This window comes from Pogoniulus pusillus, chromosome 2 (assembly GCF_015220805.1).
Source record: "Pogoniulus pusillus isolate bPogPus1 chromosome 2, bPogPus1.pri, whole genome shotgun sequence".
NCBI lineage: Eukaryota > Metazoa > Chordata > Aves > Piciformes > Lybiidae > Pogoniulus > Pogoniulus pusillus.
In genome coordinates, this window is record NC_087265.1 from 38,449,754 (window position 1) to 38,474,441 (window position 24,688).

A 24,688-nucleotide genomic window follows, 5' to 3' on the forward strand; every position below is an offset into this window, starting at 1 on the left:
CTACGCAGCATTCAGTGGAAAAAAAATCTGACAAGAACTGAAGAAATTGTTTTGTAGCTTTACATTTCCTTTCTGTCTGTTTTGGCACATTTCTCAGTGACAGGGATTTTTTGACAACTCAGTGCCGTGACTACAGTTTGAAAGAACCTGTTTCTCCTGCTGTGCAGTAGCTCAGTGTGTCCCCCTATCCTTTTATGTAAGGGCACCTATCTTTCCTTCTTTTTAAAAGTAATCTTAGGTGTGTAGTCAGTTAGTAGGGTAGGAAGAGCAGACTCTTCAGACAGGTGCTTCATTTCTCACAGTGCATAGCATCTTGACTGTAAGGCTTTTCAGTAGAGGAAACATAAATCATAGAATCATAGTATCAACCAGGTTGGAAGAGACCTCCAAGATCATCCAGTCCAACCTAGCACCCAGCCCTAGCCAGTCAACTAGACCACGGCACTAAGTGCCTCATCCAGTCTTTTCTTGAAGACCCCCAGGGACGGTGCCTCCACCACCTCCCTGGGCAGCCCATTCCAATGGGAAATCACTCTCTCTGTGAAGAACTTCTTCCTAATATCCAGCCTATACCTCCCCTGCCACAACTTGAGACTGTGTCCCCTTGTTCTGTTGCTGGTTACCTGGGAGAAGAGGCCACCCCCCACCTGGCTACAACCTCCCTTCAGGTAGTTGTAGACAGTAATAAGATCACCCCTGAGCCTCCTCTTCTCCAGGCTAAACAGGCCCAGCTCCCTCAACCTCTCCTCATAGGGTTTGTGCTCCAGGCCCCTCACCAGCTTTGTTGCCCTTCTCTGGACATGTTCCAGCACCTCAACATCTCTCTTGAATTGAGGAGCCCAAAACTGGACACAGTACTCAAGGTGTGGCCTGACCAGTGTTGAGTACAGGGGAAGAATAACCTCCCTTGTCCTGCTGGCCACACTGTTCCTGATGCAGTTGCACTAATAGTTAAAGACTCAGGACTGGTCATGGAAGCATCAGCTAAACTCAGTAAGGTTTTTTTTGCTCTGTCATATTTTCTCTGTTTTTTTTGCCATGTGAAGACATTTGACATGGAATGAAGTCTTTGCTGCCTGTGGCTTTGGTTATACTAGTCTAAATCTGCAGAAATTGTCAAGATATGTTTAACTGTACTAAGTAAGCCTTCTGGGACATCTGTTTCTTTGCAGCATAGATGTTGTGCTTCATTGCACATTGAACTTTCAAGAGACTTAATGAGAAGTCTTAGTGATCTCTAAAGACAAGAGGTCACGGTGCCAAACGTGCCCAGTAGCCTACTGTGCCTATATGTTGCAGCAGATATGATGAGGCAACTTCAGTTTTACTACCACTGTTTTCTAAATCAGTAAAGTAATGCTATGCCAGGTGACTTGTTCAGTGGTTATGTAAAAATTACCTTCATAGATTGTGCTGTTGCATAGTCTGTGGACATTCCTGGAGCAGTTGTTCAGTAGCCAGAGAACTGTGAGTAGAAAGAAATCCATGGAGGTAGTCTGTAAGTACTCTTCAAAAATATTCTTTGTGTATTTTCCAAGCATACATGTTGAATAAATATATATAACCTATGTATGCATGCAGAAGATTCTGTATTCTCTATAGAATACAATCTCAGCAGTGATTGTCATGTTTGTCAGCTACTTTTGTTGAACATTGATTTGTCTCTGTAACTTAACCCTGAGGAATAATTGAAATTCAGGCTGTTAGCTCCTCTGACAAGGTAAAATCACATTAAGGAATTTCCAAACTGACCCTGGCTCATTGTCTGACCTGAATTCTTAAAGATGCTAAAATATCAACAGCAGCTGAGTACCTAGAACTGTGGAGTGTCTGCACTGTAGGCTCTCTTCTTGATTAATCTCTAGGGTATGGCTGTTTCACCTTGAACAAAATTCCCTTGGCTTTTAACTTTTAGGTGCTTTGTGAAATGTGTAAGTAGATCTGTACTGAGAACTGCTCAAAGAGTTTGAACAGCAGCGCAGTTGACTATCAGGATCTTTGTTAGGGCAGCAAGGGTGTTAGTGGAGCAGGTTGTGCTAGTTTGAAGCAGGCTAGAATGTTTTGGTGAGAAGAACTAGATTACAGGCTGTGAAAGGAAAACAATGGTGATGTCTACTTCACTCATAGGCTTGCTGAGATGGATAGGAACAAGAAATAAAAACATAGATAACCACTCTCATTGGGGGCTGCTGGCTGAGCTACATCTTACTCTCTAACCTCACCCTCCATTTTGGACTAATCCACTTTGCTTCCTAACCCCCTGGTCGAACCTCTATTCTTCCTTGGAACTGGGGTAAGGTTGAGAGGGGTAGGGGGAGGGTGAAGGGGTGGTGGAGAGCCCCTCCTGGGGACTCAGGTTTCTGGGAGGGGAGTTGTGTTTCTGTATTACCTTTTACCTTGTATATTTGTGTGTATACTGTAAATATCTGCTTGCATATTGTGCTAGCTGTAAATATAAGCTTCAATCATATTTCCAGAGCTGGCTGAGTCTAGTCTGGGTGATTTCTAATGTGTGGGGTGACAGGGAACACCCAAACCATCACACAGGTAAATGAACCCATCTGCACTGGGTTGTACGATAGGGATGTGCTTGCATGCAGCAAGGCTTTCTTGTTAAAGCTCTGCCTTCTACCATTTATGGTAATCATTATGCTTTGCTAGAGATAAAAGCAAAAAGATAAATTTGTGATCCCAAACGTTTAAAAGCAATCTGTTAAGTGGAAAAGCAGGGTATTAAAAAATCATATGTTGTATGTTCAATAAATAATGGGTATTGATAAAGGGGAGTACAATGTTGTTATTACAGTACCTGTTATAAATCTAAGTAACCTCATTTCTTACCAAGCTGCAGGGCAAGTTGGCAAAAAGATTTAGCAAGCTCTTTATTTATTCTTGGTAGGGTTTTGGGGTTTGGTTTGGGGGTTTTTTTGTAACTTAGACTATTACAGAGCTTGTTGAACTTCCAAATGAATGTTTTTTTCCTTTTGAGAACTAAACTGGTGTGCTTTTCAGGTTGAATAATGGAAGCATGGCTCTTATTCTCGTGCAAAATACTTCTCGGACAGAGTTTATCAAGCACCTGAAGAGATACACTAGCGAAAGAAATCAGGTAGGGTTTAATTATCTTCTGGTGGTTATAAAGAGAACAGTTAATGGTGAAGGTAGCCATGCTGCAAGTGTTAATGTTAGCATTCTGGTAAGGAGACTTAGCTTCCTGTCAGAATACATTAGCCCCCTTTTTATCTGAGGGTTTTTTTAAATCGCTAGACTAATACCGATTAGCCTATTTCAGCCCATCTGTTGTGGTTTAAGTTGTATTTGTGTTGTACTGCAGGTTTATGGATGTAAAGCCCTTTCACCACAATAAAGGAAACACGTGGGGTGGTAAAATTTTGTGTAGTACAGAGATCGAGAACACAGACTAGGGGGGGTGGGGGACAGGCGCATCAGGCAACTCTTTGTCAGAAATAGGTAACATCCACAATTGCAGATCACCTTGAGTACTGTGTCCTGTTCTGGGCTCCTCAATTCAGAGAGATGTTGAGATGCTGGAATGTGTCCAGAGAAGGGTGACAAAGCTGGTGAGGGGCCTGGAACACAAGGCCTCTGGGGAGAGGCTGAGGGAGCTGGGGTCGTGTAGCCTGGAGAAGAGGAGGCTCAGGGGTGACCTCACTGCTGTCTACAACTACCTGAAGGGAGGCTGTAGCCAGGTGGGGGTTGGTCTCTTCTGCCAGGCAACCAGCAATAGAACAAGGGGGGACAGTCTCAAGTTGTGCTGGAGGAGGTCTAGGCTGGATGTTAGGAGGAAGTCCTTCTCAGAGAGAGTGTTTGCCATTGGAATGGGCTGCCCAGGGAGGTGCTGGAGTTGCTATTGCTGGAAGTGTTCAGGAAAAGCCTGGCTGAGGCACTTAGTGCCATGGTCTAGTTGATTGGTTAGGACTGGGTGATAGGTTGGACTAGATGATCTTGGAGGTCTCTTCCAACCTGGTTGATTCTATGATTCTATGGTCTAGTTGACTGGACAGGGCTGGGTGATAGGTTGGATTGGATGATCTTGGAGGTCTCTTCCAGCCTGGTTGATTCTGTGATTCTGTGCTATGCTGGTAGCAGTGGATTCTGATCATTGATTTTTAGCAGGTATGCACTTCACCTAGTTAATGACTCTTTGCAGAACTTCATTTCAAACTGTGGTCATTATTGCGTGTCTGCAGAAAAGAGCTTCATAGCTGTCTAAAAGACCTGATGTGTGGGCTAAGCACACTGGTAACTCCTTCAGATGTTTCTGGATTATGTGAAATCACTTTTACAAGGTTTAGTTTTGTGTGCATCAGCAGTCAGACAGTTTGGAGAGCAAACTGACAATTCCATGTGACAGCACAAGCAGCTTCATTTAGGAAATAATATATGTTTTCCAGTTATGCCTTTGAAGAAAGGCTTTGTTTTTATCTCTACCATTGTACTTAGAAATTAGAAAAGGAGATGTGGACCTTCCTTTAACCTTAACCATTTACTAGAATTCTGACTAGCTTTGTTTAGGACAGGATTAGTGGTTGTGATAAATATAGCACAGAAAAAAAAATCTGCTTGGAATGCCACATTTTCAGAAGACTTTTGCCATTTTGGAGTGTGCAAAATATACCACTTCATCTGCAGGCAGAGCAAGTCTGGCATGGAAACAGAAACAGGACACTACCATTCTTTCTGAGGCAGTTTGGGACAAAAATAGCATGTTAATCTATAAATGCTAGCTGGACTACATAATGCCTACTGGAATTAAGTGTTCTCATTTATTTAAGAAAGAAAAAAAGGGGGAAGCTCTTTATTTCAGGTAATCCAGTTTGTTGCTAAGTTACTGCCTCTGTCTTTCATCTTCATTTAATATATATCTGTGTTTGCTTTAGTTTAATTTTCCCTTTGTTGAGACCTACACGGTTCAAGAAGTAAAAGTACAACCAAGGCTTGGAAGTGGGCTTGATGCCAAAGAAAATAAATGTATGAATGCTGCCTCTGCAGAACGGCATCACCCTTGGAATATAGATGGAGACCTACTGAAAGAAGCCTCGGAAGTTCACGTTCGGTAAGGCCCATGCTGTGTTTGTGGATGAGCACCTGTAGCAGATGAGTACTGCCCTCAGAATTGTGTGACATCTGTATGGAACACAGGTGATGCCAAAACTGGGACTGAGGCTAGTACTGGCATGCACTGCCCAGCCTGGCTCTTTTGCTGTTGTTTGGGCCTCTGCTCATCTTTGGAAAGGTTTGTTATGACCCATATGGACTTTTCTTAATGAAACTGATAAAAGTTTGACTTTCCTTATTTCACAGGGTGCATCCTCAACTGATCAATCTCTATGGAGTGAACACTGATGACCTGGAGCGTTCCCAAGCAACATGCAATTGCATATAGAAGGGAGGCACTGCAAGTTCTATGTTAAAGAATCCTTTTCTTACCTCTGTGCAGAGTTTTTCAAGGCCCCAGTTTTTCACTCGCTGAGTTCAGTTATTGTGCTTAACTGGGTTGTTTATAAACATTTTAAACCAGAACTATTATAAAGTTATATATTTTTATCTGGCTGTATTTAACTGTAAAGAAACTATTGGGCCTAACAAGAAAAAAATAAATCTGATTATATATTGTTTCCTTAGTGAAACCTCACATTTATAGCAGAAGAAAATGATTTTCTGTAATATTATTTTACCTACTGCTATACAGTATGAGATAGTTGTAAGCCTGTGCTACCAGTACTATGCTGCTCTCCTTGTCAGTTCAAGTAGAGTGAGTGAATGGAGGTTTGGTGCAACCTCATGGTGAAGAACAATGTCAAAAACTAGATATATTTTTTTAATCAAGTACTTAATTTGTAGTTACCAGTTTTACTCTTGCCTTAATGTGTTTGCTTTCAAATTGTTTGTAGTCAAAAAGTAGAACCAAACAATATGCTGCTGTTTTACGTGGCTTTTCCTGACTGAAATGTATTTTAAAGACTACTCTTTCCACAAAAGAAATCTTTAAAAATATTTTATCTACCCTAGAACTGAAATGATATTCAGCCTAGTTGCTGAGAATAAAGTAATGATAAATGACTTAGACCTGGCTTGAATTATTATTACTTCTTTATAGGGAATAAGCATATTTTTTTTAATGAATGTTTGGGGGGGTTGTAATTTATTAATACAGTTCTATAGGCTTATTTGCTGTCATCTCAAATTCCTTCTCTGCCATGATGAAAAGGAGAGGATTGACCAAGTTCGTCTGTCTGCAGGACCACAGGTATAACAGACGTTTCCCTTCTTGCTTGTCTGTGAGTCCTTCAGGTGTTGGACAAATAACGGTATGGAAGTTGTATTGTCTCGTAGCTGGAGTGACTTGCTTTAAGTTCTTCAAGCAGTTGAATATAAGGTGAAATCCAGTCCTTTTAAGACTGTGGTAAATGCAGTGCCTAAGTCTTTATAGATGGGAGCTACAGCTATTATATTATTCTAAATACTATTTGTGCAAAACTGTTAAATGCGTCAGGCAAAGATGTACTACACCTACAGGGCTGCAGATGGTTCTTTGTCTTCTAAGGACAAGCTGTTGCTTGTTGGAAGTCCTGTGCAGATTCTGCAGACAAACCTGGCCAGTAATAGAGGCCAAATTAATAGAAAATCAAATGCCTGTTTCATAAGCAATTAATCTGTATAGGAGTCTTACAGCTAGTTCTGCTCTCTGTGCTGCAGCGAGTGGCTGCAGGGCAGGATAGGAGTCGCACCACTCTTTGCACTGGATGGGGTCCTAATGGGGCTGTATTCCAACCTCCTGCTACGCGTGGGTCTAGTTACAAGATCAGATCTGATTGCTCATGGCTTTATGTAGTCCAGCCTTGAAACCTCCAAGGATGGAGATGACACAGCCTCTCTGCACCTCAGTTCCAAGATGGCCTGGCTGTCCTCAGGAGGAAGATGCTTTCCTCACATCTGGTTGGAACCTCTCACTTCAGCATATACTTCTTGTCTGAGTCGCAGTGAGTAGTCCCCAGGTAAGCCACTACAGCTGATACTACATCACATAAAATATTTTTAACATGTTTAAGAAATTTAGTTCAAATTATCTTAAGTTGCCCAAGAAGGAGATTCCAGCTACATCTAGTAGATTTACCTGATTTTATTACATAAGTGAACATTAACAAAATAATTGAACTTGCAGAAGAAATAGCATTCATGTGCTTAATGGGTTGGAGTTCTTTTTAATAGCATGAAACAGAATGATAATTTATAACCTTGCCACCAGCAGGACATTGTACATTCATTTTTGACAATCTGGCTTATAAAAGCTAATTGAATTTTGCTTCATGACCTAAGAATAGGTAGCCAACATTTACATCTTTGTAATAAAATCTGAGTAGGAAGCATACAATTTCCAAGGCAGTATTATTACAGCTACTGCCTTATGTAAACCATTTCAGAGATTAAAAAAAGAATGCTTTGGTTTCACTTCTTTGCATTGTTTGTACAAAAAAGAATGTTAATGCTTCTTCCAGTACTTGAGGTATATACTTACCAAATCAATTTCTATTCAAAGGTACTTTTGTTAAAGTGCAGAAATTTGGAAGATAAGCATTTTGTGTCTATTTTCAGAGACTTACAAGAAAATATTTGACTTTATTTTGGTTTTGGGGGGTGCGAGTTTCTTGTTGTGTAGATTTTCTTTAATATATGCACTTTGGTTTGTCCTTACACTGCAAAAGATTTGAGAGAGAATATTTACTTCAGCGTAATCCACATCTTTGGCATCAAACAGTGAAAGGAAATTACAAAATGGTCCCAAATAACTTTAGAGGCTGTGGACAATATGACTTTTATGGCACCAAACACTCTATTAGCAAAAGTGCTTTTCGAAGGCACTCCATTTGCTTTTGTGTCTCAGGCTAATTCCTGTAAGATGGTGCAGCTTCAAAGTGTATGTAGATATTACATTCATTTCTCCTTGCAGTTCAGAAAGACATCAAAGGCACAGCAAAAAAGGCCATCCTGCTCTTGCAGTTAATTCAGTTACTGAAGAAGTTGTACGTTCTCCAGTTGTGCTGGGGAGCAAAGTAACAAGTTTTTTTTTCCCCTGGCTTGTACTGTTTCTCCAAAGCTAGGTGGCAGTGCAAACTTAATCTAGCTGAAGAAACTTCCTGTAATAGCAGAACAGTGGTTTGAACCATGTTTCTATTCAGTCATTTGCTTCTCCAGAATGGCTCCTGAGGATGCCTGTTTTGGATCATATTTATCTGACAGCTTCCTCCGAACCCAAGCTAGCTCTCCAAATTACTTCCTCACTAAGTACTGTCAGGCAAAAGATGGCACATCTAAAGATAAAATTTGGCCCAGGAAGGTTGCTATTTGGAATCTTTTGGGTAGGTGTTTCACTATTTTGTCATCATGTGAAGTCTTTGGGGTTTCTTCATGTCCTGGAAGGATGCCTGTACTAAATACAACTATGCCCAGTACTATAGAAAAATCTTCAAATAAATAAAAATAAATACTTGCTTCAAAAAACCCCACAGAGAAATTGTCATTGGAGAAGTCTAAAACATCATGACAGCAGTAACTGAGGAAAGGATGAAACAGCTCATGTTTGCAAGTCCCAGCCCAAGATGGCTACAAATGATGATCTCAAATACATTACTCTTTCTACAGTTGAAGGAGGCTTCTGTGCTGCATCTCCAGGCTGCCCCACAGAAGTCCCAGTTTGGATCCACCTTTGACTTTTCTGGTTCTGCTTTACCTGGATTTGTAAGTCTCTGCAGTGTTGGGGTTGTACCTGTGAAGCCAAAGTTTGAGGTTACCTTCAGAAGCCCCAGAGAGTTTCTGATAGCCATTCTGTACATCCATGTGCTTATTTCCAGTCCTTCTGTTGGTTCAAGTTAATTTACCCTTGTAAAAAAGCCAAAGCAAGACAAGGGAGGATTTCTTCTTGAATGTCACGTGAAAAGGTTACTGAATAGAGTAACTCAGGCTAATATGTTTGAGATCTTTTTTTCCAGGACTGGCCCAACATAAAACTTTTTACAAATTCTTCTTTCCAGAAAGTAATTCTTCTTTTATCTTTAGTGTTCTTCTGTCTGTTTGAACCCAGCATTTCAAATATGACTTCGAATCAATTTGGTTTATCAAATTAGAAACACAACAGTACTCTCTAAGATGTAGTCCTCCATAAAGTTCAAGGAAACAAGTGTGTTTTGTAAGAGTGAGTGACCTCAAGACCAGTTTTCTTGACATGGGTATTTCTCCTGTCAATTAACCCAAATCTTAAATTCTTCACTTTAAAAAATCAAACATTTTTTGCCATCTTAGTCATCTTTGTTCCCGTTTGTAAAACTCCAGCTGTTTCTTCCGTTGCTGTCTTGAGAAATTGGTTTGTATTGCCTTTTGAAGAAGCCAACCTGAAATACAGAATTTTTTATCTATTGTCAGCAACATCTTTTGCTATCTAACCCATAAAAGAGAAAGCAAAATAATATGCATGGTGTTAAGGAACAACAGTATTTGCTGTTGTTTTGTCATACAAGTAGTAAGCAAGTATTACTTCTCAATCATAACAGTGGGTTTGCTGATTCTTTTATTGTTTTGGGGAGCTAATACTCTCCTGCAAGGAGTTAAAGGCATGTGGGCTAGTGAATTGCACAGAATACAGGATTTTTTCAATTGTAAAATGGTAATAGAACTTCCCTGTTGAATTAATTTCATTTGTACACTTCCTTGGGAAGCATGAGGGGTGGAGAAGGTCAGCATATAGGTGAAGTAGTTGACAGTCACTTAATTGCTCATCAGAGAAGGTGAATCTCTCATAGTTTTCTGGTTTACTTAAGCACAGGATTTTTTTAGCATTTATGTTGCAGTTTTAAGATTTTAAACCTTTTATTCTGGCATGAAACTATTTTGTAGACAATTAATCATCATGTGTCAAGTGGCATATTTGCAAGATGGTGCTCCACCTTTACTGATCCATTTGAAGGTATTAAATGATACAAGGTCACTTGGAAAGATGTGATGCCACATGAAAACACGGGAAGAAAATTTGTGCTGTAAATAACAGGAGATGTAAAATAGGCAAAAGACAGAATGAAGGAAAATGGGGAAGCATTTAGAAAACAGAAGCTAAGGGTGGAATTCTGGCTGCCTGTTTTTTTTTTTGGAGAAAGGACAGATATTATTTATCCTTTAACCTGCATTAGCAAACACCATCCACTAACAATGTGAATTTTTAACTTGAGAACAAGTGAGAAATACTGAAAACTTACCTTCCATAATAGAAGTGAAAGAATCAAAAGCAAGGTAACACCAACTATTAAGCCTATGCCAATGATTAGCACAGTAACATGGTATTTTGGCTTTTGGTGGTGCACTCCTTCCAAATAGACCTGGAAAGCAGCAAATAAGTTTAGTACCAATGATTATTTTCCCTTAAAAAGACACAACCTAGGAAAATTAATGACTATAATGTTAAGTACTCAAAAGTGTAATTGCCTGTGTATAAAATTACACAGTTTTAATTGCTGTTGGTTTTTCTACTTGTGCTAGTTTGAGCCTAGCTGAGATATTTTGGTGAGAGGAATTAGATTACAGGCTGTGGAAAGGAAACAATGGTGATGTCTACTTCACTCATAAGCTTGCTGAGATGTATAAGAACAAGAACACAAACACAGATAACAGAGTCTCTCGCTGTCTCTGAGGCTGCATGAACTTCTCTCTCTCTAACCTGCTGTCTGTGTGACTAATCCATCTGCTTCCTAACCCCTGGCCGACCCTCCAAACTCACCTTGTGCATAAGGCAAAGTCTGGGGTAAGGTAAAGGGGTGGGGAGAAGGTGGAAGGGTGGTTGGGAGCCCCTCCTGGGGACTCTGGTTTTTGGGAGGGCTGTTGTGTTTCTGTATTACTTGTATATTTCTGTCTACAGCTGCATATATTGTAAATATCTGCTTGTATATTGTGCTAAGCTGTAAATATAGAGCTTCATTCAATTTCCATATGGGCTAAGTCTAGTCTGGGTGATTTTCTTAAGTTGAGGGGGGGAGGGGACACACGACAGGTAACACCCAAACACTACTTTTAACAAGTTTATCACAAATTCATTAAGAGCATTCTTACATATGCAGCTTGTTTGTCCTTGTGGAGTTCGATAACTTTAACGTTTTTTTCTGGTGAGGCTGTTGCTCTTATTTCAAACTTCAGTGTTGATACATCATCCTGATTTAAAATAAAATTAAAAATGCCATCTTTAAAACAAATAACTCCAACACTAATTCCTGCCCAGCAAAAATGGTAGCCCAGCTGCTCACAGAAACAGAATCTCACACAAACACACAATGGCCTTTTTCTGATCACAAAACAAATTAGTACCAGGAGCTGGAATGAAGCCCAGTTGGATTTTACTTAAGTCCCCATCCATGCTGCTTTTCTTAGAAAAGTACCATTGTGAGTTGAAATTAAATCTCAATCCTGTGTAACACAGCCAGAAGAGGCAAAGCAATACCCACTATAAAATAAAGCTATAAGCTAAAATAGAGGTTTTTCAGCGCCTTCATTTTTTATATATAACCTTGAGACTATGCCTTGAAAACAAAAGAGGTTAAAACCTGAGAGTTGGATTTAGTTGTACTGTTTCCAAAAATACATAATACTTGGGATTTACATGCAGAAAATAATGGAGATAAGCCTTGAAATATTCCCCTCAAGTATCAAAAATTCATGTGTTACCATTTCTAAAAGTGAAGGAGTAGCCTCCAGCTGCAACTGAACTGTTGCTTCTTTCCCACTTTCCATGTTTCCAAGCTTGCAATGTATTTGTAAGCAAAGGCTGTCATTTTTCATGCAGTACTGTAGAAGGGAAGGAAAGATTAAAGCTTAAGCTTTTTGAGTTAATAATTTTACCATTAAAGACATTCAGGGATCCAGAAAAACTAAAATATCCATGTTTGTTCTTGGAAATTCAGAGTGTGCCCCTACACTGTCGATCCATAGTGCTAAAGGAACAGTACAGGGAACCAACCTAATTGTTCTAGAAGACAAGAAATATTTTTTTCTGAAAAAGTCAAGTTTTTTCCAACTGAAAAATAACAGATTTTACAGAATGGCAAACAACAATAGGTATATGATATCCAGTACAAGTGAGCCTTACACGTGTATGCTGACAGCAAGCACTCTGGAGATGACAAAAAGCAAGCCTGGGTGTGATTACATTCTTGATCCAAGGTTGCAATGCCCAAGTAGATGCATACACATCTGTAGATGTGGTGCTTCAGGATGTAGTTTAGTGGTCATCGTAGCTGGGTTACAGTTGGACTTGGTGACCTTAAAGGTCTTTTCCAACCTTAAAGATTCTGTGGAGTTCTGATTTGATCCTCTAGTGCAGGCTGTGTGTCAATCACTGGTTGATGTTCCTTATAACATGCTTCCTTAGGGTACCAAATTTATATATTTTAAAATTGTCACCTTTTTAAAAGGCTGAAACATGAAACAAACCCTTGCAAATGTAGGGCCAGGATAGCAATTTTTGATTGTTGTCTCCAGCAGGTACAGAGGAATGAACTTGGACAGGCCAGGTACCTAGGAATGAACTTGAACAGGCCAGGCAGGTGTGATACTCTTCCAGACTCTCAAATATTTTTAGTAAGAACTTCCTGAGCCAAAAATGATTTCTATATATTTTGCAATTCTTAATGTCTTTCACTCCCATTAACTTGTATAATCTCCCTTGAAACTAACCTATTTTTAGCATTTGTAACACCCTTCAGTCAGAGGTTCCACTGTTAAGTACTACTTACAGGTTTTGGTGTGGTGTTTGTTGGTTTTTTTTAACATGGCTCCTACTAGTTACTGTTTGATGGCACTTTTTTGACGTGGAAAAGGTAATGAATATTTGATCTGCATACTTTGTCTAATTAAAGTTAAGACTGTTCTTCCATCATTTTCTGTTAATGAATTTCATCTGTTCTCTTTGCCCACTTATTCAGTTACATGACCCTTTGCCAGTTCTTTGTAGATGACTGTCATCCACATTGACTTCAGGGACATGTCATTAATCAACTTTCTCATCTCAGTTCTCACCCCTTCCACTGAAGTCACTTATGACTGTGCTGAACTTACTATGGGTCTCATCATAAATCCTTGAAAGACTGCTCTAGTGACCTCACAGGATAAGATATACCATTGTCTTAAAGCTTATTCATATAGTCACTGATGCCAAAAGACAGACCTTACCATTTGTCTCTTAGCAGGCTTTGAAAAGAAAGTGACAACATCCTTCAGTATGTTTTCATTTTTTTCTGCTGCACTACAGTTTCTGGGATATTTATTATAGGAGCACTGTCCAACTGTTGTCTGGAAATAAATGGCATCATCAATGTTAGAATCTAAACACCAGATAATAATTACAATACAGATTTCTAAAAGGCAAGAAGCTCAAAAGAAATGTACATTTTACTTTCTGAATTCTAAACACAGGGGGCTGAATCATAGAATGTCAAGGGCTGGAAGAGACCTCGAAAGAACATCTGGTCCAGCCCCCTTGCCAGAACAGTTCACACTGAAACACATGCAGACAGTTCTTGACTGTCTCCAGAGAGAGACACTCCACAACCTTCCTGGGCAGCTGGTTCCAAGGCTCTGTCACCCTCACAGTGAAAAGATCACACTATTCTTGCTCTCTCTGCTTCACTATAGCTAGCAAACTGATCTTAATTTTACTGTGCTCTGCTTCTCTTTTTAATAGAATACATATAGCTACTAAAATGATATTAAATAATCTGTGCTTACCTTGATATCCAGCACGTTGAATAATTTGAAGTCATGGGGTGGAAAAGCATTAGGTATCATTATCTCGAAGTTTGTGTTTGGAGCCATGCTTGGTCCTGCACTGATAACCTTGGGGGGATGAATGTTAGACATATAAAGCTTTAATTCATGGTTGTTATTCAAGTAACAAAATATGTATATTTAAAGTACTAATATATGAAACTTCACCGAATGGAGTAGTACCTGTGTTGTTAGGCTGTCATGAAAGTGATTTTGTTAGCAGTTGCTTAATTTAGTCATGGGCTTCCTGAACACTTCACTTCTCTGAACCCAAGGAGTAAGTAGCCCTAATCTATGATAACTCCCCTGAGGTCATACAGACTGCCTTCTGGGAGAATATGCAAAAGGAGCTAGGAGTGATTAATGTCTGACTCCTGCTTTTAATCCACTGGAGACAAATCTGATACCCATAGATGCTCTTAAAAGGAGCAACTCGTTCCTCTTCTCGTAAGATAATTTCTTTTAAAGTGTGTCTTAACGGAAGAAGTGGCAAGTCAGAAGTGCTCTACCAATTTCAGTCCTGCTTGTGCTAAGTGTTGTCTCACCATTCAGTGGAAGAATGTCCAGGCTGAAAAAAAAGTGTTCAAAGAAGTACTAGCAGCCACTTTCCATCACTAATGCACAGAAATGGCTCACTATGCCCTTTTAAAGTTCCCCTACGGACTGTTCAGACTATCATTAGCTGCACTGGAAATACAAGCATTAACCTTCACAACAGCAAGATTTACAAAGGAAAACTCTTACATGAAAAGTGAAGTTGATGTTCTCCTTCATACATGTAACTGGCAAATCTTTCTCATTTGTCCCATAAACAAATGAAGCTGGTGACACAAACCTGCAGAGGTTCAGAACTTGTTAAGGAATAGAATTGCTACATATCCTTAGCATAACTTTCTGCTCCATGGTTTCTCCAGGGAGACAGCTTCCAAAACAATGCCTAAGTATACACATACTCTAGGATCACTGAACAGAAATCCTCTCTGTATTTGCAGTCTTTTCTCTTAAAGGTAGATGAATTGGAAGTCATAAATCCTCACTCATATGAGCACCCCACCACAAATCCAGAATATTGGCCATGTTAAGCAAGGAGTCTGAGGATCTGCTGTGCTCTTATTAAACAGCCCTTTCCATTAAAGAAAAATCCAATTCTTAAAAAAATACTAGTCTGTTAAGAAACAAGCTGAAAGCACCATGGATATCATTGCTCTCATCTCCTGGCAGTAGAAACAATATCTTCAAAATGTATGGGTCAGAGCCCAGGACAGCTGTGCTGTCTCCTGGATTTTACAGCTTCATTGCACTTCTGCTTCAAGGCTTTGGCAATTTAGAATAGTAATGAGGTGGCAGTTCTATGGCTGTGAAGCTCTAGCAAAAGCTGACTTACCCATGAGTATTTAACTCAATCTCATATTTCAGAGGTATGGCTAAGCTTAGCGTGTTATCCATCAACATGTGCCCATCTTCATTTTTACTGTGAAAATGCAATGAGAGAGAAGTGAGCATTGAATGCACCATCATAGGTTATGCACTATTTCTTTATACAAATATTAATCAGGCATTTTGGCTGATTGGAAACACTGCTTAAAAAAAAACATGTCAGGCTGCAAAAAAGGAGTATATTTTATACTGGCAGGAATCTGCTCATTTAATTTAAATACCTATTACTTGGTTGTTGGGTTGTTTTGCAATTACCCTTTCTCTACAGATTTGCAACTGATTTGCTTTCTTGCAGTTGTGTTTTGATAACTTTGGATAAGTATTTTCCACTGTTCCCTACTGTTTTCCAAAACTAGCTGTACCTTTTATCAAGCATTTTTTATTAGACTTTACCAGGTAGCATTAATGATGATGTCGAGGTCATCTTCTGCTCTGGTAAATGAGCTTGCATCCAAGAGGAAACTAAAATCCAGCTGTAGAACAAATAAAAGTAGTCTTAAAATATTTTCATTTAAACTCTGTTAGTAAACTCATTTAGAATTTCCTGCTCTGAAAAATATTGAACTAAGAAAACCCTTTCATTTTTTGTCTTCTACTCCCTTTCTATCACCCTAACAGATCTGTTCATAGCCTTAGTCAGCTTACTTGTCTAGGAAGCCAAGCACAATCAGCTGATGCATAATACAAATATTATTGCTTAATCAGTTTCTCCAGACAGTGTTTATGCCACTAATTTTAAGAGTAGGAGAGAGATTCAGATACCAATATGACAAAAGATACTGGTAGAGGGTGAGGGAGAGATTCTGAAAAATAAGGTTTTTACCCCCCTGAAAATCCTCACAACATATTGAGGGTGTTTTTAAAGCTATTTCACATATGGCTTACCTTTGATTTTTGATCAACATATAAATCACCAACGCTGCATTCAAGTTTTACTGTATGAAGTTCTTTATCTAATACATCACAATATATCTGCTTTTCTTCCTGAAATGAAAGACAAATTATCAATGATTAAAATAAAACAGCTTGCCCCTGACATTTCAAATTACATGCACACACTAAACAGAATGATTTATTTCCCTGATGCAAATATGCAGATCATTCACATTATTCATGACTATTGTAACAAATCCTTACATAGGTTACTGCGTCCTATTACTACATCTTCTGCTTGCTAATGCTGAAGTTAATCATAGAATCATAGAATCAACCAGGTTGGAAGAGACCTCCAAGATCATCCAGTCCAACCTATCACCCAGCCCTAACCAATCAACTAGACCATGGCACCAAGTGCCTCATCCAGGCTTTTCTTGAAGACCCCCAGGGACGGTGCCTCCACCACCTCCCTGGGCAGCCCATTCCAATGGGAAATCACTCTCTCTGTGAAGAACTTCTTCCTAATATCCAGCCTATACCTACCCTGACACAACTTGAGACTGTGTCCCCTCGTTCTATTGCTAGGTGTGTGCTTTGGGCCCAGACCCACTCAAATTTAGTGTCAACATTTGAAATGTATTTGGAGGGTTCTACAGAAAACAGTTACTTAAAAAAAGACACAGAGAGAGAGCTCAATTAATTTGTAACTTCTTTCTAAGACTTTCTGTGAAGCAGAGATTCAGTGAGACCTTTCCCATCACTTAAAACACAAACACATCAGACAAAAAGTAGCAGTAACATCCTGAAATACATTTAGAAACCATTATTTTAATTGTAGCTATTAATGTTACATTCTGTTACTAAAATTAAGTCACTTGTACCGATTACTTTTGAAGTGCTTTAGGTAGCTAGAAATCTGAGGAGTTAAAAACTGGAGTTCTGTCAGCTCTTTTTTTGGGGGGATGGTTATAAGTATCTAGAGAAACTCAGTGTTCCATTAACGTCATGTTTAAAGGCTATGACTTAAAAAGAAAAAAACATCAAAGGATTAGTATTTGACAGATCTTTTTTGTTGTTGTTCTTACCATATCTAAAACTCGGATGAAATAAAGACCTTTAGGGAGTTGAATGTGGAGAACAGTTTCATATGCATCATCTCCACCATTAAGAAGAGAAATATTCAATAATAAAGTCTTCATGCTTCCAACAGCAAGATATGTTTTCTTATCATAAGGCCTGTAAAAATAATTGCCACAATATAAAGTGAAAAGTAATTCTGTATACAGTTGGTATGCAAAAAGTGTCCTCCACTGCTCTGTCAGTTGATTTTGTTTAGTTCTGACAAGGCTCAGTTGTAGATCATTAGGAAAGTTTTTATGCAGACCTGGAACTGAAAGTACTCCAATTACATGATGGTCAGCTCCAGTAATGTACTTTTCAAATCCTGAGGTTGTTAATGCAAGAGCACTATCAGATGAGTCGTACTTCTGGCTTTTACAAGATAGGTCCTTTTCTTTACAAAGGAGAGGAGCAATGTGCTACTGCTACAGTCTTTTCAGACATCATCTCAAAATTCAGCCTTTGTACTCCAAGTAGAAAAGTGAGTTAATATGAAACAGGTCCCAAAGAGGGCAAATGAACATGCCTGTCTTAAGATCTATGCAGTGTTCTGTAGTCATGTTACAAGTTACACCCTATGGGGGACTAAAAGTAAACTTCAGCTTGACATTAAAGTTTAATTAAGACTTGTAGAAAGGCTGCCTAGAAATAGACATTTATCAGATATTCTGGCTTGAAACCAAAGCATTAGTCACCAAACACCTTTGGGAAAGGAGCTGGCACTTAGAAAAGCAACAGAAGGTAAAAGCACTGCATAAGCAGAGAGGTTCCAAGACAAAAGCAAATTAAAGAGAGAGCTAACGTTAACATTTCAATAGCTTAAGTTTAGGTTAAATTTTAAAGTTGTTGTACTAGTTATATGCTTACCCTTTAGTCTTCTTATATGCATTAAAAGCCAAGCTCATTAACAAGATGCTGTCAACAAAGATGCCTCCCAGCTTAACAAAAAGCACCAGGTGCACATCTGGGACTACAAAGCTGAACTAGAGCTTTTCCCTGGTAATCGTATTTCATTCTTCATTAAAAAATGCATGATGCAGACTAGAAATTTACAGAGCAGGCCAAAATCTGAGCAATTTAAGCAAAACATGATAGTGTGTATATGAAGACTCAGTGAGCAAAGCATTACATTGATAATCTTTATTTCATTCTTTCAAGACTGGAAGTGTTTGCTATACTGTTCAAGGATAATGAATGCATTCTGTCTAGACAAAATAAATTAACGCTTCACAGCTAACTAGTTTTGAATCGAGATTCTAGGGGCACAATGTAATTTAAGGTGATACTTCACACTGTATCAAGATACTTAGCCTATTTATTTACACTGAAAATCTGCTACTGGTACCTAATGCTAAGCAGGTATGTTGTAATCAGTTTTCATTTCTTAGAAAGCTTCCAAAATGGCATTGCTAGTGTCACAAATGGAAACGTTGCACAGCCTTTCTTTCTGTAAAGTTTATAGTGGTTCAAATAAAATAACCATCAAGCCTGAGCAAACAAAGGTGTTTTTAACACATGCTACAAGCCATGTGTTAAAGGAGGCAGAAAGAATGCTAATCTTATTCTGAAATCTATGAAGATGAAAAAGGTTTTGCTCAGGATCACATGGGTGTGATTAAACAACATTGACTGCCATCATAATTTGGTTTCATTTTTGATTGTTTGGCCCAGTATCTTGATTAAAGTTGAGTCAACTTTAAAAGTGATAAATCACACGAGAAAATCCAGGTCACACACAAAATACTTAACTAGCAGAGATCCACAACAGGTAAAATGTCCTTTTTTTTACACACCAACAACCTACATTTTTATCAAATACTGTGCTCTGAAGCAAGAAAAGTTGTGATGATAAAACTGGATTTTAATGATTCTACTTTAAGCATTCTGGATAGAAATGATGGTGCATGGCTTAAAACTTTGCAAAGATGATGCTACATAGTAGTAAAACTCTGACTAAATACTCTCACAAAGTATTGCCTGGTGTAATGCAGATTCTGTGTTACAATAATGATTGTATTTAAATATTTTTAATGTGCTTTGTCTTGTTTAATAACACGATAGGAAGGATTTGAAAAGGGAAACATCCTAAAGGGTATATATAAAAAGTAGGGCTGTAATTAAAATAGAAATATCATAAAGCAAGATTAATTATGAAAAAAGTTAATTCATGTAGAGAAAAGAAGTTTAAACTTTACAGAATAATTAACTATCTGGTATCTCACTATAAAACTGAAGATGTAGTATTCTTAAGTAAATTAGAAAAAAGAGACACTTAATTATTTGATAATTGAAATAATAAATATAGAATGTCCCAGTGCAAAAGGAAGTGCCTTCTTTGAACAGTTGAAGTACAGTATCTTCACAAGGGCAGCAGAAATAGATAACAGCTTGTCAATTTAACATTAGTTACATCCTGAGTATACAGTGTGCACTGCATCTTAGCCCAGTTACTTAGGAAGTTACTTATACACAGTGTCACAGAATGTTAGGGGTTGAGAGCGACCCCTGTGGATCATCTAGTCCAAGCCCTCTGCTAAATCTTGTTCATCTAGACCAGGTTGCAAAGGAACATGCCCATGTGGGTCTTTTAAGTCTCCAGAGAAGGTGGAATTCAAGTTCACTTTTTTGAGAAGACGTATTTTATCAGCTAATATTTCTGTTTCTAATCATGTATTTCAGTTCCATGGATTTCTGCCACATTTCTTGGAAGATTTACTATTCTCAACTAAACACTGCTTTACTCCTTTTATTTTCTCAGGGAGTCTATAGTCTTATTTTTGTGAATTAATTTTGTTTCCATGCAAAAAAACAAAAACAAAACTAAAACAAAAAAAAAGGAATAATTGTGTCAAAATCTTAACTGAACCTCTCAAAAAATGAAAGCCACATCATACTTACTTTGGAAAAGCAACTTTTCCAGAAACTCTCAAATCAGCAGAACAATTCTCTTGGGAGCAAAATCTGGCAAAAACAAACTACAAAAGACAAGTAAATTTAAAACACCACTTTAGCATACTGTGCACATTATAGTTGGGACAGATATTTCCAAAGAAAGAAACCTATCACTTTGTTAGCAAGTATCTGGAATTACTGCTAAAAACTATTCAATCAGGCTACAATTTGCCATTATTCCAAACACATCACTTGCACCCAAACTAGAGAGATGTTTTCCAGGCTCAGATGTCAGTACCTCACAGACAAACTGGTGGGTGTATTGAGCTGATCTTTTAATAGTACATAAAAAGGGCAGTGTTTTCCAGGATCCAGAACTGACATCTCTGCAGTCTTTCCTATAATACAACACATTAACTTTTGCAAGAGAGTTTCATTACACAAACTTTATATATTGTACTGATAAGGTAGGGTTTGATGAGACTAGACATACCATAAGTTGCACATGTCTATGTCTTATAAGTATGCTGAATATAGGAAGATAAATGTGCTCTATAGAATTAGAGAGAACAAAGTTGTTGCTATGACTACTAAAATAAAATTTTGAATGAAGATGAAAATGAAAAGTATGCCATTTAAAAGCAGCTTCTATTTATCTAGAGTTCAGATGGTCAACTCTAATGAAATTCTGTAAAGCTTACTGTTTTGAGAAGTCATCATACATTTAGAATCATTTAGTAATTAAAAATGCTGAGCATCCTGACTTTAGGTTTTTCTCCTGACTTAAGCAATTAACTCTTACTAATTAAAAAAAAAACAACAACAACAAAAACAACAAAATACCAGCCCTAATTTAATACTCATTTAAGGATGAAGAGCATGATCTTTTTTAATCCACACACTTTTGTCTTTGAAGGACTGCAATACCTTCACAGTATATTTCAGCAGCACCAGTGAAACATTTCAAGATCTGTACCAACACGATATTGTGTATATAACAGAGATGAATGGATAGTTTTATACTGGAAAGTCACTCATCCTGTGTAGCTGAGAAACAAGGAGTATTTCAAAGTGTGTTTCATACTCTTGCAAGCTTTCTCTTTAAGAAAATCATACTACAAATTGCATACTTGTTCTGCAAATACTGATTTATTTTAACATCGAGGCAGTAGGTGCTGGTCTGGGAAACGCATTTCTCACATGTCATGGATGTGTGAAGCTTTCTTTAACTGAAGATTAAAATGTGAGTATTAGTACATTTGAAGAAAGAGAATGTGTATACTAACCTTGCTGAGAATGTGTATACTAACCTTGCTTTTTATAACATCTTCTTCTTTCCTCTGCTGAAGAACAGGTTGAAGCGGTGAAAATTCCTGTGCGTTTCTTTTCTGTAGAATGTGATGCCCCAGGTGATAACGTGCTTCAACATTTACAGGGGTCAAGATATCCCTTACATCTTTCTATGAAAATTGGAAACCTAATGAGTTAATCATATAAGACAAGACATGTATGCTTATGCGCGGATGGGAATGGGAAAGCAAGGAGACGGCTCAATATGAGCTGTGCTATCCAAGCAATCCAGTTCTTTATTGAGAGCATCAGACTTCCAAGTTACAAAGCACATACTTTTCAGTTAGGGTGAGAAAAGTGAGCATACACAGCATGCAACATGGTACTGTTCACTAGCATTTGGCACATCTAAATATTTGAACGTGCATAATCCTCCCTACTTGCGGTTACTGCAAAAGCATTTAGTGCACCTAGACATTAGAATTTGCATATTCCTTCTATTTCCCTCCTACTCTGGACACAGTCCCACAGAGGCTGCTTATCAGAAGGCTCAAAGACAAATTTCTCTGAGCTTCTTCACACACAGTGCTGTGGTTTACTGCAGCTCCAATACACTCAGACCTCACATCCAAGGCTTGATAGTACAAGCTTCCAGGGGCTCGTGCCGCCTATTTTCCAGCCAGTTCCCAACACTTATGTTTTAAATATCAAGTTCCCTAGAACTAAACAGGAACACTTATTTCTTTACATGTAAAATAATTTCCTATGCATATACTTTTTTTCCCCCCAGATATTCTGTTGAAAGAAATGCAGAAAAGCACAATACATGCCATGACAGCATCAGCTGGTTTGAAACAAAGGATTCTGCCATTAAAAGAAGTTTGAATAGTGAACCTATTTCTGCCAATAATTCTGTCTTATATACCTAAGAAATGCAGTCCTGCCCAAATGGAAAACTGCCCAAATGGAAAAACAGGCAAAAGTTGGCTATAATGGAGAAAATTAATCAGTGGGACACCACCAGACAAAACCCATGGATATTTCTGTGTGAATTCAGAAGCAGTTCTCCCACAGCGCCGCTAAATCAGATCATGGCTACATTTTATTTTCTGCCGCTTTATTCCCTTTACTGTCTTAAAAAGATTAAATGCCTCAATAAATGACCATTTTGCACATGAAGCCTTAACTGTGTAGGAATGTTGCAGATCAGAGCCCAAACTACCTACTTGTGAAAACTGAACAGCTTGAAGCACCAAGTACTAACAATAGCAAACCTGGTTAAATTATTCCCCAAGTATAGGAGATAGACAGACACCGATTGTCCCTCCACATGGCCACTACTTTAATTCTTATCTGCAAGCTTCCTCTGGCCAAATCACGTATTATCTAATTCATAATCATTTTCCACAAGGTCTTCTCTGCATCTGCTTTATATTACTTCCATTATACTAATTAGCTATTAATTAGTCTTTACTCAAAATACATAAAACGTACATTGTCTCTCACAAGGACTGTACTTGACAGACATTCACACTTATTTAACTCTAGGAGCTTCATACAAGAACAGAAACCTCAGCAGGTGGAAGGAGATGCTTGCAATGCTATTAATTAAGAAGAAAATTCAATTACATGAAGGAAACAGTACTAATGATAGACTATAGGGAATGATGAGCCAAATCATATCCTTCCTCCTACACAAATACCTGCTGATGCTGGTACAGCAATCTGTGTGTGGTCAACTGACAGTCAGATCTTTTTTAGCTTACAAAACTCTTAGATGTGGCAATTCGCCATTGCTCCTCTAAGTAACATTCACTTAGGTGCAACTACCATTTAAGATGCATCTGGGCATTTTCCTCTCTATCCTGAAGCTTTATCATGAGGAACTGGCTTCTAATGGTGTCATAAATAGGTAGAAGGAAGGTAGAAGAAAACTGCATCAAAGAGTTTCCAAGCTCTAAATTAATTCATGAAACTCTTACAAGTTCTTCCTACCCTATTTCCACATCATAATTATCTGAGTACTTCTCTTGGTGAGTGCTGCATCCCTTTCAACAAATTTACAAAACAGACCTCACTATGGACTCCCATCTAGCAATCATCTTTGTTTCACTTCATATAGATCAGAAATGTGGTGGCTTTTTTCTGATCATCAAGTGAGTCTACCTCCTCTACTCACAGCAAAAAGGACAGCAAGACCATACATATGTTCTTTGAAATAATTACAAGTGGCAAAACAGTGCACATTTTCTCTGTGTAATTATAAGTTTGAAGATTTTGCATTAAGGAATAAAGAAGAGATTTCCATCAGAAAAAGGATGTTTTACTGGATATTCCTGGTTGCTCCAATCCAGCCTCAATCTATGATCTGTCAAACATTGAAAAGGGTGAAAAAAAATGTCAAGTACACAATTGTCCTGCTTGATCACCATGGTTATTATTATTATGCCCATTCTCCCTGACAGAAGAGATGGCAGATCTACTGACTTCCACCCAGAAAGCTGAGAAAGCAGCAGGGTTAAAACACACTAAGTGTGAAAGTTATAAACACAAATATTTTACTTATAAAATGATGGGATGCAATTGTAAAACAAAATAGGTTCTTTTGCAGCAGGTGTGCTTTACAAAGGAGAACAAAGGATTTACAGGGCAATACATAATGAAAATTACATTACCCTCATAAATGCTGGGTGATCTTTGCAGGCAATATTCTTGCTGTAAATCTTGACATTTCCTGAGATTGTATCAGATGTTCCATTGGAGGAAAAATAAAATCTTGCTGGGGTATCCATTTTTCTGTTCACATCAACACTCAGATTATAAAGCAGTACTGCAAAATAAAAGCCATGGAAAATGCAACTTATTAAAACTAAAGTGTTATAATTTTAATGAATTTATTACAGAAATTATGTGTTCTGACTCCTTAAGTATGTTCCATAATATCCATTTTGAAGTGCTCTGATTAAAGTTTTTTGACATAAATCCATATCTAATGAAAGCTTCTGGCCCTCTGAAGCTTGCATAATGCCTGATCCCTGATACGTGTTTTTACAGCAGGGATAGTTTTGTCAGGTTGCATTTATAGTTGTAGAATCATAGAATCTGTCAGGGTTGGAAGGGACTACAAGGATCATCTAGTTCCAACCCCTATGCTGTGGGCAGGGACACACTACCCTAGGTCAGGCTGGCCGCAGCCTCATCCAGCCTGGCCTTAAACACCTCGAGGGATAGAGCCTCAACCACCTCCCTGAGC

At 38.3% G+C, this 24,688-nt stretch overlaps 2 protein-coding genes across 13 annotated transcripts in view; one reads left to right on the forward strand and one right to left on the reverse strand.

Annotated features, from left to right (window-relative positions):
- CERKL (ceramide kinase like) overlaps positions 1 to 6,088 on the forward strand; it is a 61,472-nt gene extending 55,384 nt beyond the window's left edge. For 4 of the 7 annotated variants that reach the window (XM_064161736.1, XM_064161759.1, XM_064161768.1 and 1 more), the window contains 4 exons: positions 1,408 to 1,467; positions 3,013 to 3,109; positions 4,902 to 5,077; positions 5,326 to 6,088. In XM_064161736.1, the coding sequence (XP_064017806.1) occupies positions 1,408 to 1,467; positions 3,013 to 3,109; positions 4,902 to 5,077; positions 5,326 to 5,407 (415 nt within the window). In that variant the 3' untranslated portion in view covers positions 5,408 to 6,088. Of the gene's footprint in view, positions 1 to 1,407; positions 1,468 to 2,127; positions 2,294 to 3,012; positions 3,110 to 4,901; positions 5,078 to 5,325 lie in introns of those variants that run through there. The other 3 variants (XM_064161751.1, XM_064161747.1, XR_010306411.1) reach the window with 2 other exon arrangements.
- A 1,041-nt stretch (positions 6,089 to 7,129) lies between these two features.
- ITGA4 (integrin subunit alpha 4) overlaps positions 7,130 to 24,688 on the reverse strand; it is a 43,099-nt gene continuing 25,540 nt past the window's right edge. For 2 of the 6 annotated variants that reach the window (XM_064161791.1, XM_064161809.1), the window contains 14 exons: positions 24,111 to 24,265; positions 21,456 to 21,605; positions 20,152 to 20,228; positions 17,220 to 17,370; positions 16,144 to 16,242; positions 15,652 to 15,731; positions 15,206 to 15,292; positions 14,566 to 14,656; positions 13,783 to 13,890; positions 13,228 to 13,347; positions 11,725 to 11,844; positions 11,116 to 11,214; positions 10,269 to 10,388; positions 7,130 to 8,788 (listed from right to left, as the gene is read on the reverse strand). In XM_064161791.1, the coding sequence (XP_064017861.1) occupies positions 8,597 to 8,788; positions 10,269 to 10,388; positions 11,116 to 11,214; positions 11,725 to 11,844; positions 13,228 to 13,347; positions 13,783 to 13,890; positions 14,566 to 14,656; positions 15,206 to 15,292; positions 15,652 to 15,731; positions 16,144 to 16,242; positions 17,220 to 17,370; positions 20,152 to 20,228; positions 21,456 to 21,605; positions 24,111 to 24,265 (1,649 nt within the window). In that variant the 3' untranslated portion in view covers positions 7,130 to 8,596. Of the gene's footprint in view, positions 9,411 to 10,268; positions 10,389 to 11,115; positions 11,215 to 11,724; positions 11,845 to 13,227; positions 13,348 to 13,782; positions 13,891 to 14,261; positions 14,390 to 14,565; positions 14,657 to 15,205; positions 15,293 to 15,651; positions 15,732 to 16,143; positions 16,243 to 17,219; positions 17,371 to 20,151; positions 20,229 to 21,455; positions 21,623 to 24,110; positions 24,266 to 24,688 lie in introns of those variants that run through there. The other 4 variants (XM_064161800.1, XM_064161818.1, XR_010306425.1 and 1 more) reach the window with 4 other exon arrangements.